Below are 18,677 nucleotides of genomic sequence, written 5' to 3'. Positions count from 1 at the left end.
TATCGCCGAAAGGTCAACTCCGGCAGAAGGCTGGCCATGCCCTACTGGATCCAGCTAGAAGTGTTCAACATGTGTGGAGGCACGTTGCGGGCGGTCGGAGCTCGCCGCGAGGTCGCATCCACCGCCAGGTTGCCATGATCAGCAAAGAAAATTATTTCAGCTCATTCACTCTACTCCTTCTAGGAGGGAGTCAGCCAATTAGTTGGACGTTTGCCTCAAGGTACATGCTGCTTTGTGCTTGTTTCGAGTGGAACAGTATGCCTCAAGGAAGGAAAACTGCACTGTGTTTCCTCGTGAAGCCTGCGTCGTCGAACAAATCTTTCCAGAGGCCTAAAAAATGGAGGAGAACAAAGATGTTGCGTGCTAGCAGCGGCCATGCTCAGCCTCTCCCGAGCTCGACGGCCCGATCCTCTCCCGGTAAAGCAAAAAATGGCACTGCCACGGCATTCTCGTGTGCCCCATCTCATCCGTCCGTGCTTTACCGCCGGCCGTCAACGCAGAGGTCCTCGCTCTTATCCAGCCGCCGAACCCGTGGGCCGCGACACGATCCGATGATCAAAAACCAAAACACCTCGAGCTGACTCGCCACACTCATCCAACTAGATTAACCCAACCTCCCATCCCCGCCCTCCATCCCGCCCCATCCGACGGCCAGCACGCCACGGCCCCCGCCCCGCCCTTCCAGCCATCTTCCCCGGCGCAATAATACATAACCAAAACCAGAGCAACATCATCATCACCGTCGTTAAAGTAAGCACATGTTGCATAACAATCACGACTAAAATAATTCCCGTGATACGACGTTCACAAACCCATAAAATAATAGTATCAACACCGCGACACAGGGCGGATTCCTTCCTCCCAGCTCTCAAAGTCCCACCCAACCAGCGGCTTATTATTACATCGTCGGAGTAGTAATAACAAAAATCTCACTCCACTCCGTCCTGTCCGTTTATAAACCCCCCGCGCCCGCCCGCGTAATACCATTTCCGTCCGTCCGCCAAACCTTCCTCCTCTCCCAGGGAGCCTCCCAAGCGGCCACCGCGCGCACCGGAAATGGCCAAGCCGAGAGCGGTGGTGACCGCCGCCGCGCCGTCCACGTCCTACGCGTCGGCGTTCCTGCCGCCGCCCGCGTCGCCGTGCGACGGCGACCTGCTCCGCTCGCTGCACCGCCTGGCGCGCGACCTCTCGGCCGCCGACGCGCCCGCGCCCTTCCTGCGCGCCGCCTTCGCGTCCGTCTCGCGGCGCGCCAGGCTGCTCGCCGCCGCCTTCGACGACCTGCTGCTGTGCGCCGCGGGCGAGGGCGGCCTGCCGCGGTCGGCCTCGCTGTGCCTCCGCGAGGTGCTCCTCGTGCTGCAGCGCTTCAAGGCCGTCGTGGCCGACTGCGCCGCGCGGAGCCGCACGCTGCTGCTGCTGCAGTCCGACGAGACGGACGCCGAGCTGCGCGACCTGCACCACGACCTCGCCACGCTGCTCGACCTGCTGCCCGTCGTCGAGCTCGGCCTCGCCGACGACGTCATGGACCTCCTCGCCCTCGCCTCGCGCCAGTGCCGCCGCTGCGCGTCGGCCGCCGAGCCGGAGCCGGCGCTCAAGGCCACCGTGCTGTCGCTGATCGAGGAGATCGAGCGGGAGATCGTGCCGGAGCGGGAGAGGCTCGAGGAGATCCTGGAGGAGGTTGGCATCAACGACCCGGCCAGCTGCAGCGACGAGATCGAGAGCCTCGAGCGGGAGATCGGCGACCGGGCGTCCGAGAGATGGACTGCCGCCATGATCGCCCTCGTCGGCCTGCTCCGGTACGCCAAGTGCGTCCTGTTCAGTGCCACGCCCCGGCCGTCGGATTCCAAGGCGGACGTCGATGTCGAAGACGACGGGGAGTCGCCGGCGCCCCCGCCGGACCTCCGGTGCCCCATCTCCCTCGATCTAATGCGCGACCCCGTCGTCGCCGCTAGCGGTCAGACCTACGACCGCGAGTCGATCGACCGGTGGTTCAGCTCCGGCAAGTCAACGTGTCCCAAGACGGGGCAGGTCTTGGCCAATCTGGAGCTGGTGCCCAACAAGTCTCTCAAGAACCTCATCTCCAAGTGGTGCCGGGAGAACGGCGTGGCCATGGAGGTCTGCGAGGCCAGCAAGAGCGAGCAGGCCCAGGCGGTGGCCGCCAACAAGGCGGCGCTCGAGGTGGCGCGCATGACGGCGTCGTTTCTGGTGAAGAAGCTCTCCGTCTCATTCTCCCCCGACGCGGCCAACCGCGTCGTCCACGAGATCCGGCTGCTCTCCAAGTCCGGCTCAGACAACCGCGCGTTCGTCGGGGAGGCCGGCGCCGTGCCGATGCTGGTACCCCTGCTCTACTCCGAGGACGCGGGGCTCCAGCTCAACGCCGTGACCGCGCTGCTCAACCTCTCCATCCTCGAGGCCAACAAGAAGCGCATCATGCACGCCGACGGCGCCGTGGAGGCGGTGACCCACATCATGAGCTCCGGCACGACGTGGCGCGCCAAGGAGAACGCCGCGGCGGCCGTGCTCAGCCTGGCGTCCGTCCACACGTACCGCCGCAGGCTCGGCCGGAACCCGTCCGTCGTGGAAAAGCTGGTCCATCTCGTGCGCACCGGGCCGACGAGCACGAAGAAGGACGCGCTGGCGGCGCTGCTGTCGCTGGCGGGCGAGAGGGAGAACGTGGGGAAGCTGGTGGAAGCCGGCGTGGCCGAGGCGGCGCTGTCGGCCATCAGCGACGAGGAGACGGCCGCGGCGGTGCTGGCGGCATTGGCCAAGCGAGGGGGCGCGGAGGCGATCGTGAGCATCGACGGCGCGGTGGCGCGGCTCGTGGCCGAGATGCGGCGCGGCACGGAGTGGGCCCGGGAGTCGGCAACGGCGGCGCTGGTGCTGCTGTGCCGGCGGCTGGGCGCGCGGGCCGTGACGCAGGTGATGGGCGTGGCCGGCGTGGAGTGGGCGATCTGGGAGCTGATGGGCACCGGCACGGACCGCGCCAGGCGGAAGGCCGCGTCGCTGGGCAGGATCTGCCGGCGGTGGGCGGCCGCGTCCGCCGCCGACGGGGAGCGGGGCGCCGAGTGCCCCGCCTCCAGCGTGGTGCCGCCGGCCATGATGGCCTCCTAGGATGAATCAATCACGCTCTTCTTGTACAAACCAGAAGGTCCGATTAGGCAGGCTGTGTCACGATTCTTTGACGCGAGAGAGATAACAAAATGTGAGTGAGTGGTGTTGATCAGCAAACAACTGTGCATACGGAGCTCCGGCCGGCTCGGCTCGATGTAAAATCCCATCCGTTTGTATACCAAAATTTTACCCCGTTCTTCTTCTTGACACGAAATATACATGATACTACAAAAGTGAAACCGGTCTGCCTGATCTTTCTGACGTCTGAGCTACCGGTATTCGATTTTGGGGGGAAAGCAACGCATTTGTTCGGGGACGGAGGCCCGGTCCGCGTCTCCTCGCCGTGATCCGAGTTATTTAACGGAAGCAAGCAACTGGGACGCATTGGCGCTTCGTGGTTTTTGTTATCATTGGGTGGTTGATCGGTCCGTCCAATCCAACGCCCCCCTGGCCATGGCCAGAGAGTGATTGCGAGCGATGATTGGGACCAGCGGGCGGCCAGCCTTTCGCTCTGCCCCCATCTGCTGTCCGTCCAGGTTGTGTACGTAGTACGTGCTCCACTCCACGTGATTCGCGGCGGGAAAGGGAGGGAGAGGCGGAGGTTCTACTTCACGTCTGCAACGCAACGGCTCCGCACGGCAGCCAAAGGCGGGTGGCGGATGATCGATCGGTGCAACGAGTAGACGCCAAGATCTCCGCTCGACGGACGCGCTGGACCGGGCATGCGGCGCCGGCTTTTGGACCGCACCGGAGCGCGTCGCGCCGCGGGCGGCCGGTCGAGCGGCGAGCGTTCGTTGAAGTGGATGGCCGTCTTGTCGGGTCACCTGTGGACGCGCGTTCGTGTTTCCTCGTCGAGAAAGTGAAGGATCTGCGCTGTTCTGTTCTGGCCTTCTGGGTGCCGAATTTGACCTCTGCACGACTCCGTTCCGACCGAAGTGGGGCTATCTGGGCACAGACTGGAAAGATTGTTTGGGATTTTCAAGTGAAGGAGGAAGCACGCGCCTTGCTTGCTTCCCCGTGAAGAGCTGTGAGAGCATCTACCCCCAGACCTGACAAATCCATCCCCTATACGCACGCCAGCACGTCCGCGGACAGCGCCTGCCAACACCTCATATATTGCACCACACATCCATATGTAATCCATACATTTCGACCATATGATATAAATTGTCCAAATTCAATAGTTCGAAACAAAGCAAAGCAAATCATAGTTTAACAAACCGGACACGCTAAAATAAAATCAATGTCCGAGGGTGACAGATAGCTTCGGATCACTCGTCCGGCGCCTGTTCCGAGCGGAATGCGTCGTGCTCCAGGCGGAATGCGTTCTGCTCGTTCTGCATCTGGGCTGCCTGGTCCGCCTGCATCGGGCTGCCTCCTCCGCCTGTATTCGTGCCGTAGCCGCATTTGTCACCTCGTACTCCCTACGGTCGTTGATCTCGTTCTTCTTGTCCGCAAGCCACTTCTTCGCATGCTCATCCAAGAGGTCTCGTCCGCCATCATGATCCTCGCATCCTCCACGTCCCGTGCGAGTTGCAACCTCTCCTTCTCAAGCTCTATGTCACCAAATGTCTTGGCCTTCTCGAGTTTCCATTTGATCGCCGCCTCTTACTTCTCCAACTCGATCTTCTCCCTCTCAATTTAGAGCTTCTTCTCCGCCCTTTTCCAGTCCCACTCCTTTTGCGCATCCAACATGAGCTTGTACATATCCTCTTTGTTCTCCCTCGCCGAAAAATACCCGTCCATGTGGACGACATATTTGTAGTCGCGGCGTCACGGGAGGCACGTGTCTTCTCCCAGGTGTGTCCTATGACTTGACGGTTATCCTTTGGCACGGTGGCTTTTCCATTCGTCATGAAAATATCATCCTCTTCATCGTCCAACCCAATTGATTGGTTGGAGTTTGAGCCATCATTTCTCTTCTTGCAGGACTTGACATCCGCCACAAGTTGGTTCCACTTCGGCTTGCCATTCAATATGGTCCAACAATGGCTAAAAGCAAACGGATTCTTCTCCACCTCGTGATACAAAGTAGCCGCCACCGCCTTCTAGCAAACAACATATGTATAAGTATGAGAATGCAAACACAAGGATCATACACAAATGACGACAAGATGAAGCAATTGAGCTTATGTGAGTTGCCACTCTCATCCCAGTTTGGTCACTTGTGAGTAGTAGCCGACGTACTTGTTTACTTCCCCTTGAATGATCCCACAACGATGTTGAAGAGATGCCACATTGGCGGGTGGTCACGATAGGATGCAGCTCCACATACACCTTTTGTTTGTGATACTCCTCCTAATTTTTCTCCCAATACTTGTTGTCCTTTTGCTCGGTGCCGCATATTGGATCCATCATTGTCCGAAATGAACTAGTTGTCTATGCAAAAATCTAATTGGACAGGAGCAAAGAAAATGTACCGACTCTTGTTCGGTCATTCCGTCGAACATGTCGAGGGCAGCCCGAGCACTGCCGGTGCCCGTGCTCATCTGCGCCCGAAGGAGCTGCGGTGAGTCGCATACGTCGACCGCCGGCATCTGCGTGGGCGGAAAGCTCTCTGAAATGGCCCAGCCGGCCATCGAATCCTCCTCTCTCCCAACGGGGGTCGGACGGCGTAATCCGCGTCGACGCTCGGGTGGAAGGGGTGTAGGGTTCCGGGTGCGGCGGAGGAGACAACTGCTCCCACATGTCCGAACCTCCCTGTGACGCAGCCGCTGCCTTCCTCTTTCGCTGCTGGCGTCGCCGCAACTTCCGGGCGACGTTCTCCACCATGAAAGTCGGAGCCGACGAAAGGACGCCAACGGACAAGGCGGACCGCGTCTCTGTCGTGGCGGTCTGGGACGGGCTGGACGCCATCTCCGACGGTGGATTAGGCCGGTGGTGGGGATTGAGAGTAAGGGTGGAGGACGGCGAGGGTTCGGGCGTGGGAACGGTTGGAGGGCGGCGGCAGGAGGAGGAAGGGTTTGGTGGATTTGGTGCAATTTCCAATGGGGACGGGTTGTCTGGTCCGACGTGGCGGGTGTTCCCGGACGCGCCTGGGCGCCCTCATATCTGACCCATATTTAGGTTGTATATGAGAGGTGCCGGTCAAACCGGGCGCTTGAGACCCGTTTAAGGAGCCCGTCTGGGTCAAAATTTCGCGCCCAGACAGTTACCGGGTGGTTCGCCCGGACGTATGAGACGGGTTTGAGGCGGCCGCGTGTGTAGATGCTCTCATGGTTGTGTGAAGCTACTGTTAGACTCTTTGGTGAAGGAAATATGCCCTAGAGGCAATAATAAAGTTATTATTTATTTCCTTATATCATGATAAATGTTTATTATTCATGCTAGAATTGTATTAACCGGAAACTTAGTACATGTGTGCATAGACAAACAGAATGTCACTAGTATGCCTCTACTTGACTAGCTCGTTGGTCAAAGATGGTTATGTTTCCTAACCATAGACATGAGTTGTCATTTGATAAATGGGATCACATCATTAGGAGAATGGTGTGATTGACTTGACCCATTCCGTTAGCTTAGCACTTGATCGTTTAGTATGTTGCTATTGCTTTCTTCATGACTTATACATGTTCCTATGACTATGAGATTATGCAACTCCCATTTACCGGCGGAACACTTTGTGTGCTACCAAACGTCACAACGTAACTGAGTGATTATAAAGGTGCTCTACAGGTGTCTCCAAAGGTACTTGTTGAGTTGGCGTATTTCGAGATTAGGATTTGTCACTCCGATTGTCGGAGAGGTATCTCTGGGCCCACTCGATAATGCACATCACTATAAGCCTTGCAAGCATTGTAACTAATGAGTTAGTTGCGGGATGATGTATTACGGAACGAGTAAAGAGAGTTGCTGGTAATGAGATTGAACTAGGTATTGAGATACCGACGATCGAATCTCGGGTAAGTAACATACCGATGACAAAGGGAACAACGTATGTTGTTATGCGGTTTGACCGATAAAGATCTTCGTAGAATATGTGGGAGCCAATATGAGCATCTAGGTTCCGCTTTTGGTTATTGACTGGAGACGTGTCTCGGTCATGTCTACATAGTTCTCGAACCCGTAGGGTCCGCATGCTTAAAGTTCGGTGACGATCGGTATTATGAGTTTTTGTGTTTTGATGTACAGAAGGTAGTTCGGAGTCCCGAATATGATCATGGACATGATGAGGAGTCTCGAAATGGTCGAGACGTAAAGATCGATATATTGGACGACTATGTTCGGACACCGAAAAAGTTTCGGAAGGTTTCAGACATATACCGGAGTACCGGGGGGTTACCGGAACCCCCCGGGGGCTTAATGGGCCTACATGGGCCTTAGTGGAAATAGAGGGCAGCAAGGGGAGTGTGGGCGCGCCCCCCAAAGGCCCAAACCGAATTGGTTTAGGGAAAGGGGGGCCGGCCCCCTCTTTCCTTCTCCTCCTCTCCCTTTCCTTCCCCCTCTCCTACTTCTACTAGGAAAAGGAGGATTCCTACTCCTAGTGGGAGTAGGACTCCCCCTCTTGGCGCGCCTCTCCCTGGCCGGCCGCCTCCTCACCTTGCTCCTTTATATACAGGGGCAGGGGGGCACCCCATAGACACAACAATTGATCATTGATCTCTTAGCCGTGTGCGGTGCCCCCTCCACCATAATCCACCTCGATCATATCGTAGCGGTGCTTAGGCGAAGCCCTGCATTGGTAACATCATCATCACCGTCACCACACCGTCGTGCTGACACGGGACGTCATCGAGTTGAACGTGTGCAGAACTCGGAGGTGCCATGCGTTCGGTACTTGGATCGGTCGGATCGTGAACACGTACGACTACATCAACTGCGTTGTGCTAACACTTCCGCATTCGTTCTACGAGGGTACGTAGACACACTCTCTCCCTCTCGTTGCTATGCATCGCCATGATCATGTGTGTGCGTAGGAATTTTTTTGAAATTATTACGTTCCCCAACATTTGGATCGGGTAGGGTTAGATCAGATCGGTCGTCCTACCTTTTTCCTGGCCGGATGAGCTGGAGCCGGAGGCCATGGTGGTGCTGTGGCGCACGGTGGTGATGGAAGAGAGTGGATGGCGGCGGCGGTGGAGCTTCCCATGAGCACTGCGCTAACCCTAGATCGGTAGGGAGTGTTGGTAGGGTTTATGGCAGCGGTAAACGCCCCGGCCCCACCTCTGTTTATATAGCGCGGGTCATAGGGGCCCACCAACCATGGTTTGGTTGGGCGCCCCCGATCAAGGCGCGAGTCAGGAGCCCGTTTGACCCGTTGGGTTCGAACGGGAGAGAGATCAACCTAACTTTCTCCCCCTTGATCTCAACTTTGCTTTTAACCTTATACTTTCTAGTTTATTTGTTTCATCACATATTGGTACATAGAGCATGTTTCATCGCCACAACTTAATTGCCGATAGAATCATACAACTACAACACACGTTTTGTTTAGAAACAAATTCTGTTCCTTTTGGGCCTCTCATGATCCAGGAATCATAGGTTTTCCCTTAAACCCATGTCGACTAAGTGTTCCTTGAACACATTGGATGGTAAGTGACAACCCACAAGTATAGGGGATCGCAACAGTTTCCGAGGGTAGAGTATTCAACCCAAATTTATTGATTCGACACAAGGGAAGCCAAAGAATATTCTCAAGTATTAGCAGCTGAGTTGTCAGTTCAACCACACTTGGAAACTTAATATCTGCAGCAAAGTATTTAGTAGCAAAGTAATATGATAGTAGTGGTAATGGTAGAAAAAGGTAACGATAGCAAAAGTAATGTTTTTGGTATTTTGTAGTGATTGTAACAATAGCAACGAAAAAGTAAATAAGCAAAGAAAAATATATGAAAAGCTCGTAGGCAATGGATCGGTGATAGAGAAGTATGCCGAATGTGGTTCATTATGTAACAATCATAACCTAGGGTGACACAAAACTAGCTCCAATTTATCAATGTAATGTAGGCATGTATTCCGAATATAGTCATACGTGCTTATGGAAAAGAACTTGCATGACATCTTTTGTCCTACCCTCCCGTGGCAGCGGGGTCCTAGCGGAAACTAAGGGATATTAAGGCCTCCTTTTAATAGAGTACCGGACCAAATCATTAACACATAGTGAATACATGCACTCCTCAAACTACGGTCATCACCGGGAGTGGTCCCGATTATTGTCACTTCGGGGTTGCTGGATCATAACACATAGTAGGTGACTATAGACTTGCAAGATAGGATCAAGAACTCACATATATTCATGAAAACATAATAGATTCAGATCTGAAATCACGGCACGGGGGCCCTAGTGACAAGCATTAAGCATAGCAAAGTCATAGCAACATCAATATCAGAACATAGTGGATACTAGGGATCAAACCCTAACAAAACTAACTCTATTACATGATAAATCTCATCCAACCCATCATCGTCCAGCAAGCCTACGATGGAATTACTCACGAATGGCGGTGAGAATCATGAAATTGGTGATGGAGGATGGTTGATGATGACGATGGCGACAGATTCACCTCTCTGGAGCCCCGAACGGACTCTAGATCAGCCCTCCCGAGAGAGTTTAGGGCTTGGCGGTGGCTCCGTATCGTAAAACGCGATGAATCTTTCTCTTTGGTTTTTTTCTCTCCGAACACGAATACATAGAGTTGGAGTTGAGGTCGGAGGAGCTCCAGGGGGCCCACGAAATAGGGGGGGCGCGCCCCCACCCTCGTGCCTAGGGTGTGGCCCCCCTGGTCTTGATCTTTTGCCAGTATTTTTTTATTATTTTCAAATATAATCTCCTTGAAGTTTCAAGTCATTCCGAGAACTTTTGTTTCTGCACATAAATAACACCATGGCAATTCTGCTGAAAACAGCGTCAGTCCGGATTAGTTCCATTCAAATCATGCAAGTTAGAGTCCAAAACAAGGGCAAAAGTGTTTGGAAAAGTAGATACGATGGAGACGTATCAACTCCCCCAAGCTTAAACCTTTGCTTGTCCTCAAGCAATTCAGTTGATAAACTGAAAGTGATATAGAAAAACTTTTACAAACTCTGTTTGCTCTTGTTGTTGTAAATATGTAAAGTCAACATTCAAGTTTTCAGCAAAGATTATAAACTAACCATATTCATAATAATGCTTAGGTCTCATGTTTACTCATGTCAATGGCATAATCAACTAGCGAGCAATAATAATAAATCTCGGATGACAACACTTTTTCAAAACAATCATAATATGATATAACAAGATGGTATCTCGCTAGCCCTTTCTGAGACCGCAAAACATAAATGCAGAACACCTTTAAAGATTAAAGACTGACTAGACATTGTAATTCATGGTAAAAGAGATCCAGTCAAGTCATACTCAATGTAAACTAACAGTAATGAATGCAAATGATAGAGGTGCTCTCCAGCAGGTGCTTTTTAATAAGAGGAGGATGACTCAGCATAAAAGTAAATAGATAGGCCCTTCGCAGAGGGAAGCAGGGATTTGTAGAGGTGCCAGAGCTCGGTTTTGAAATAGAGATGAATAATATTTTGAACGGTATACTTTCATTGTCAACATAACAACCAAGAGATGGCAATATCTTCCATGCTACACACATTATAGGCGGTTCCCAAACAGAATGGTAAATTTTATACTCCCCCTCCACCAACAAGCATCAATCCATGGCTTGCTCGAAACAACGAGTGCCTCCAACTAACAAGAGTCCCAGGGGGAGTTTTGTTTGCAATTATTTCGATTTGATTTGCATAAAGCATGGGACTGGGCATCCCAGTGACCAGCCATTTTCTCGTGAGTGAGGAGCGGAGTCCACTCCTCTTGAGAATAACCCGCCTAACATGGAAGATACAGACATCCCTAGTTGATACATGAGCTATTCGAGCATACAAAACAAAATATTTATTTGAAGGTTTAGAGTTTGGCACATACAAATTTACTTGGAACGGCAGGTAGATACCGCAAATGGGAAGGTATAGTGGACTCATATGGCATAATATTGGGGTTTATGGAATTGGATGCACACGCAGCATTCCGGCTTAGTACAAGTGAAGGCTAGCAAAAGACTGGGAAGCGACCAACTAGAGAGCGATAACAACCATGAACATGCATTAAAGTTAATGAATATTGAGTGCAAGCATGAGTAGGATATAATCCACCATGAACATAAATATCGTGAAGGCTATGTTGATTTTGTTTCAACTACATGCGTGAACATGTGCCAAGTCAAGTCACTTAAATCATTCAGAGGAGGATACCACCCTATCATACCACATCACAACCATTTTAATAGCATGTTGGCACGCAAGGTAAACCATTATAAGCTCCTAGCTAATTAAGCATGGCATAAGAAACTATGATCTCTAATTGTCATCGCAAACATGCTTATTCATAATAGGCTGAATCAAGAACGATGAACTAATCATATTTACAAAAACAAGAGAGGTCGAGTTCATACCAGCTTCTCCCATCTCAATCAGTCCGTCATATATCGTCATAATTGCCCTTCACTTGCACGACCGAATGATGTGAATAATAATAATAGTACGCGTGCATTGGACTAAGCTGGAATCTGCAAGCGTTCAATAAACAGGAGAAGACAAGGCAATATGGGCTCTTTTGTCAGATCAACAATAATGCATATAAGAGTCACTTTAACAATTTAATCATGGTCTTCTCCTATCGACCCCTAAAGAAAAGAAAAGAAATAAAACTATTTACACGGGAAAGCTCCCAACTAGCAAAAAGAAGAACATGAAATATTTTTGGGTTTTCTTTTAAATTACTACTACAAGCATGGAAATTAAAACTAGCTAAAAGTTACAACTAATTTTTTTGGTTTTTCTTAAGGTTTATTAAACACACAAGAAGAAAGCATAAAAAGAGAAAATAAACTGGCATGGATGATACAATGAAAAAGTATGAGCACCGACAAATAGCAATGAGTGTGTGAACGTGAATGTAATGTCAGTGGGAAATACGTACTCCCCCAAGCTTAGGCTTTTGGCCTAAGTTGGTCTATGACCACGGTTGGCCTGGCGGATATCCAAAGTAATAGTTGGGGTCGTACTGCGAAGAAGAAGACTCTTATTGCCACTGGTTGGCAATCATCTCCGGATCCCACTGGTAATTAGACTGTCGTGGAGGATCAACTTGTGGTTCCGACTCTGGCTCTGTAGCTGATGTAGGGTTCCGGTAGGCGTGAATAGCCTCCAACGAAACAAGGTACTTGCTGTTCGCGCTGGTCGTGGAGGAAGGCGGTGAGGCCTCCGCGATGCGAGATAGTTTATATTTGGGCCTCTTTGCTTCTTCATTTTGCTTTTTCTTTGAGCTTCGGCTCAATGAGCCCCTCTAAAATCTCTTCATTATTTTTTGAAAAATTATGAAATTTTTAGTAACTTCAAATAAAAGTGAACCAAACTCAACAATATTGATAGCAACTACTCCTACAAGTGCCTAGAGCCTATATCATGCATTAGAACTACTTGGAACCATATAAATTTGACATGCAAGCTCAAGAACAGGGTCACCTAAGTAGCAAAAATATGTAATGAATATAGCACTAGAACAAAAACTAATTGGACCATTGGAGGAGTCACATACCAAGGAACAATCCCACAAAGCAGTTTTGTGAGAGGTGCCTTGAGCAAGGAGATCGAAAATCGCAGCAAAAGGGGCTAGAAATCGTGCTTGAGCTGGATAATGGTGTTTGTGGGAGAAAGAAGGAGTGTGTGAGTGCAGAAATAAGTGGAGGACGGCCACCATGGGCCCACGAGGCAGGGGGCGCGCCCAGGGGGTAGGGCGCGCCCTCCACCCTCGTGGCCAGGTGGATGCCCCCCTGCTGTGTTCTCAGTGCCAAATATTCTCAAATATTTCAGAAAAAAATCATATTTAACTTTCAGGGCATTTGGAGAACTTTTATTTTCGGGGTATTTTTATATTGCACATATAATTCAGATAACAGACAGAAAATACTATTTTTACTTTATTTAATATAAATAACAGAAAGTAAAAGGAGGGCACAGAAGGTTGTGCTTTCTAACTTCATCCATCTCATGATCATCAAAAGGAATCCATTAACAAGGTTGATCAAGTCTTGTTAACAAACTCATTTCGAATAACATGGAACCGGAGAATTTTCGAATAACACTAGGTTACTTCAACAGGGATATGCACATCCCCAACAATAAGAAAATCATATTTCTTCTTGACAGTAGGAAGAGAAAATTCAAAACCTCCAAAAATAATCGATGGAATTTTTCCAACCGAATTGATACTGTGGACTTGAGGTTGTTTCCTCGAAAAGTGTACCGTATGCTCATTACCATTAACATGAAAAGTGACATTGCCTTCGGTGCAATCAATAACAGCCCCTGCAGTATTCAAAAAGGGTCTTCCAAGAATAATATACATACTATCGTCCTCGGGAATATCAAGAATAACAAAGTCTGTTAAAATAGTAAAGTTTGCAACCACAACAGGCACATCCTCACAAATACCAACATGTATAGTTGTTGATTTATCAGCCATTTGCAAAGATATTTAAGTAGGTATCAACTTATTCAAATCAAGTCTACAATATAAAGAAAGAGGCATAACACTAACACCGGCTCCAAGATCACATAAAGCAGTTTTAACATAGTTTCTTTTAATGGAGCATGGTATAGTTGGTACTCCTGGATCTCCTATTTTCTTTGGTATTCCACCCTTAAAAGTATAATTAGCAAGCATGGTGGAAATTTCAGCTTCCGGTATCTTTCTTTTATTTGTAACAATTTCTTTCATATACTTAGCATAAGGATTCATTTTGAGCATATCAGTTAATCGCATACGCAAAAAGATAGGTCTAATCATTTCAGCAAAGCGCTCAAAATCCTCATCATCCTTTTTCTTGGATGGTTTGGGAGGAAAAGGCATGCGTTTTTGAACCCATGGTTCTCTTTCTTTACCGTGTTTCCTAGCAACAAAGTCTTTCTTGTCATAACGTTGATCCTTTGATTGTGGGTTATCAAGATCAGCAGCAGGTTCAATTTCTATATCATTATCATTGCTAGGTTGAACATTGATACTTCTCCGTCGTATCTACTTTTCCAAACAATTTTGCCCTTGCTTTGGACTCTAACTTGCATGATTTGAATGGAACTAACCCGGACTGACGTTGTTTTCAGCAGAATTACCATGGTGTTATTTATGTGCAGAAACAAACGTTCTCGGAATGACCTGAAACTTCACAGAGCGGATTTTCAGAAAATATGAAAAATACCTACAGAAGATGAAGGCCAGGGGGCCCACCACCTCTCCACGAGGGTGGGGGGCGTGCCACCTACCTCGTGGGCCCCCTATTTCCTCTCCGACTCCAACTCCATACATTGTGTTTCGGGGAGAAAAAAATTAGGGAGAAGAAATCATCGCGTTTTACGATACGGAGCCGCCGCCAAGCCCTAAAACCTCTCGGGAGGGCTGATCTGGAGTCTGTTCGGGGCTCCGGAAAGGGGAATCCGTTGCCATCGTCATCATCAACCATCCTCCATCACCAATTTCATGATGCTCACTGCCGTGCGTGAGTAATTCCATCGTAGGCTTGCTGGACGGTGATGGGTTGAATGGGATCTATCATGTAATCGAGTTAGTTTTGTTAGGGTTTGATCCCTAGTGTCCACTATGTTCTGAGATTGATGTTGCTATGACTTTGCTATGCTTAATGCTTGTCACTAGGGCCCGAGTGCCATGATTTCAGATCTGAACCTATTATGTTTTCATCAATATATGAGTGTTCTTGATCCTATCTTGCAAGTCTATAGTCACCTATTATGTGTTATGATCCGTTAACCCCGAAGTGACAATAATCGGGATACTTACCGTTGATGACCGCAGTTTGAGGAGTTCATGTATTCACTATGTGTTAATGCTTTGTTCCGGTTCTCTATTAAAAGTAGGCCTTAATATCCCTTAGTTTCCGTAAGGACCCCGCTGCCATGGGAGGGTAGGACAAAAGATGTCATGCAAGTTCTTTTCCATAAGCACGTATGACTATATTCGGAATACATGCCTACATTATATCAATGAACTGGAGCTAGTTCTGTGTCACCCTAGGTTATGACTGTTACATGATGAACCGCATCCGGCATAATTCTCCATCACCGATCCATTGCCTACGAGCTTTCCATATATTGTTCTTCGCTTATTTACTTTTCCGTTGCTATTGCTATCATCACTACAAAATACCAAAAACATTACTTTTACTACTGTTACCTTTTGTTACCATTATCACTACTATCATATTACTTTGCTACTAAATACTTTGCTGCAGATATTAAGTTTCCAGGTGTGGTTCAATTGACAACTCAGCTGCTAATACTTGAGAATGTTCTTTGGCTCCCCTTGTGTCAAATCAATAAATTTGGGTTGAATACTTTACCCTCGAAAACTGTTGCGATCCCCTATACTTGTGGGTTATCAAGACTATTTTTTGGCGCCGTTGCCGGGGAGCATAGCTCTATTCTTTGAGTCACTTGGGATATATATATCTGCTTATCATTATGAAGAACTTGAGAGATCCAAAAACCAAGATCTATCCCTCAACTACGAGGGGAGGTAAGGAACTGCCATCTAGCTCTACACTTGATTCACCTTCTGTTTTGAGTAAGCTTGCGACACCTACACCTGCTTCTGCTATTCGTTCTGATATGTCGCATGTTATTGATGATGCCACTTCTACTATGCATGATACTTATGACGAAACTACCTCTATGCCTGATACTACTGTGCCACTTAGTGATTTTCTTGACGAACAACTTGTTAGGGCTAGAGAGATTGAAAATATTGAATCTGATGATACTGATGAAAGTGATCATGAAGAATCACTTGTTATTCCTAAGGGTTATGTTTTTGATCAAGAAGCTTATTTAGCTATTTTAGCTTGCAAAAATAGAAAAGAATTCAAAAGGTTATTAGCTAAATGGAGTAAGCAATCTCTAAATGCTAGAATGAAACCTGACCCTGCTTTTGCTACTTCACCTATCTTTGTTACTGATAAGGATTATGAATTCTCTGTTGATCCTGATATAATTACTTTGGTTGAATCTGATCCTTTTCATGGTTATGAATCTGAAACTGTTGTGGCACATGTTACTAAATTGAATGATATAGCCACCCTGTTCACTAAAGATGAGATAACTCGTTACTTTTATATCCTTAAAATATTTCCGTTCTCATTAAAGGGTGATGCTAAGATATGGTTTAATTCTCTTGATCCTGGTTGTGTGCGTAGTCCCCAGGATATGATTTATTACTTCTCTGCTAAATATTTCCCTGCTCATAAGAAACAAGCTGCTTTAAGGGATATATATATATATAATTTTGTGCAAATTGAAGAAGAGAGTCTCCCACAAGCTTGGGGGAGGCTTCTCCAATTACTTAATGCTTTGCCTGATCATCCTCTTAAGAAAAATGAAATACTTGATATCTTTTATAATGGACTAACCGATGCCTCCAGAGATTACCTGGATACTTGTGCTGGTTCTGTTTTCAGGGAAATAACACCGGATGAAGCTGAAATTCTATTGAATAATATGTTGACGAATGAAAATAATTGGACACCTCCGGAGCCAATTCCTGAGCCTATTCCTAAAACAACTCCGAAGAAGAGGGGTATTCTATTTCTCAGTCCTGAAGATATGCAAGAGGCAAAGAAATCTATGAAAGAAAAAGGTATTAAAGCTGAAGATGTTAAGAATTTACCTCCTATTGAAGAAATACATGGTCTTAATTTACCGCCTGTTGAAGAAACATATAATCTTAATCCATTACCTATTGAAGAAACTCATGGTCTTGATAACCCTACACAGGTAGTAAAGGTAAATTCTCTCTGCAGATATGATAAAGCTGAAATCCCATTTACTAAATTTGCTAGCCCATGCTTAGATGAGTTTGATAAATTTATGGCTAAGCAAGAAGATTTTAATGCTTAGTTTGGTAGACAATTGAAATACAATTCAAATATGCTTGAACACTTGGGTGATTATATGGCTAATGTCAAAGGTGAACTTAAACTTATTAGTAAACATGCTTCTATGGTTACCACTCAAGTAGAATAAGTACTTAAAGCTCAAAATGATTTGCTCAATGAATTGAATAGTAAAGATAATGATAATGTTGTTAGAGTGGCTACTAGAACTGGTAGAATGACTCAGGAACCTTTGTATCCTGAAGGCCACCCTAAGAGAATTGAGCAAGAATCTCAGAGAAATAATATAGATGTACCTAATTCTACTAAAAAGAAGAAAAAGAAAAATGATAGGACTTTGCATGCTTCTAGTGATCCTATTGTTGAAACACCTAAGAATCCAAATGATATTTCTATTTCTGATGCTGAAACACAATCTGGTAATGAACCTAAAACTAGTGATAATGTTAATAATAATGTTCATGATGACGCTCAACCTAGTAATGATAATGATATAGAAATTGAACCTGCTGTTGATCTTGATAACCCACAATTAAAGAATCAACATTATGATAAAAAAGACTTTGTTGCTAGGAAACATGGTACCGGAAGCTGAAATTTCCACCATGCTTGCTAATTACACTTTTAAAGGTGGAATCCAAATAAACTAGGAGATCCAGGAGTACCAACTATACCATGCTCCATTAAGAGAAATTATGTTCAAACTGCTTTATGTGATCTCTGAGCCGGTGTTAGTGTTATGCCTCTCTCTTTATATCGTAGACTTGATTTGAATAAGTTTACACCTACTGAAATATGTTTGCAAATGGCTGATAAATCAACTGCTATACCTGTCGGTATTTGTGAGGATGTGCATGTTGTAGTTGCAAACGTTACTATTTTAACGGACTTTGTTATTCTTGATATTCCCGAGGATGATAGTATGTTTATTATTCTTGGAAGACCCTTTTTGAATACTGCAGGGGCCGTTATTGATTGCACTAAAGGCAATGTCACTTTTCATGTTAATGGTAATAAGCACAGTATCAATTCTATTAGAAAAATTCCATCGATTATATTTGGAGGTTTTGAATTTCCTCTTCCTGCTGTCAAGAAGAAATATGATATTCTTATTATTGGGGATGTGCATATCCCCGTTGAGGTAACATAGTGTTATTCGAAATTTCTCCGGTTCCATGTTATTCGGAATGTGTTCGTTAACAAGACTTGATCAACCTTGTTAGTGGATTCCTTCTGATGATCATGAGATGGATGAAACTAGAAGGCACAACCTTGTGTATCCCACTTTTACTTTATGTTATTTATATTAAATAAAATAAAAATAAATATTATTCTGTCTGTTATCTGATTATCCGTGCAATATAAAAATACCTCGAAAATAAAAGTTCTCCAAATGCCCTGAAATTTAAATATGATTTTTTCCAAAATATTTGAGAATATTTGGCACTGAGAACACAGCAGGGGGTCAACCACCTGCCCACGAGGGTGGAGGGCGCGCCCTACCCCCTGGGCGCGCCCCCTGCCTCGTGGGCCCACGGTGGCCCTCCTCCACTTATCCTTTCACCCATACACTCCTTCTTCCTCCCCCAAACACGAATATCCAGCTCAAGCACGAGTTCTAGCTCACTTTGC

General features: G+C 47.4%; 1 protein-coding gene across 1 annotated transcript; it reads left to right on the top strand.

Annotated features, from left to right (window-relative positions):
- The first annotated feature begins 828 nt into the window (after positions 1 to 828).
- LOC125545167 (U-box domain-containing protein 16-like) lies at positions 829 to 3,347 on the top strand. Its single transcript, XM_048709042.1, has one exon. It carries the CDS (start codon positions 1,057 to 1,059, stop codon positions 3,106 to 3,108), a length of 2,052 nt encoding a protein of 683 aa, XP_048564999.1. The 5' UTR covers positions 829 to 1,056; the 3' UTR covers positions 3,109 to 3,347.
- The last annotated feature ends 15,330 nt before the right edge of the window (positions 3,348 to 18,677 follow it).

The sequence above is a fragment of the Triticum urartu genome, chromosome 3 (assembly GCF_003073215.2).
Source record: "Triticum urartu cultivar G1812 chromosome 3, Tu2.1, whole genome shotgun sequence".
Classification (NCBI taxonomy): Eukaryota; Viridiplantae; Streptophyta; class Magnoliopsida; order Poales; family Poaceae; genus Triticum; species Triticum urartu.
Note: the sequence above shows the minus strand (reverse complement) of the source record. Positions and strands in the feature narration are given on the sequence as shown.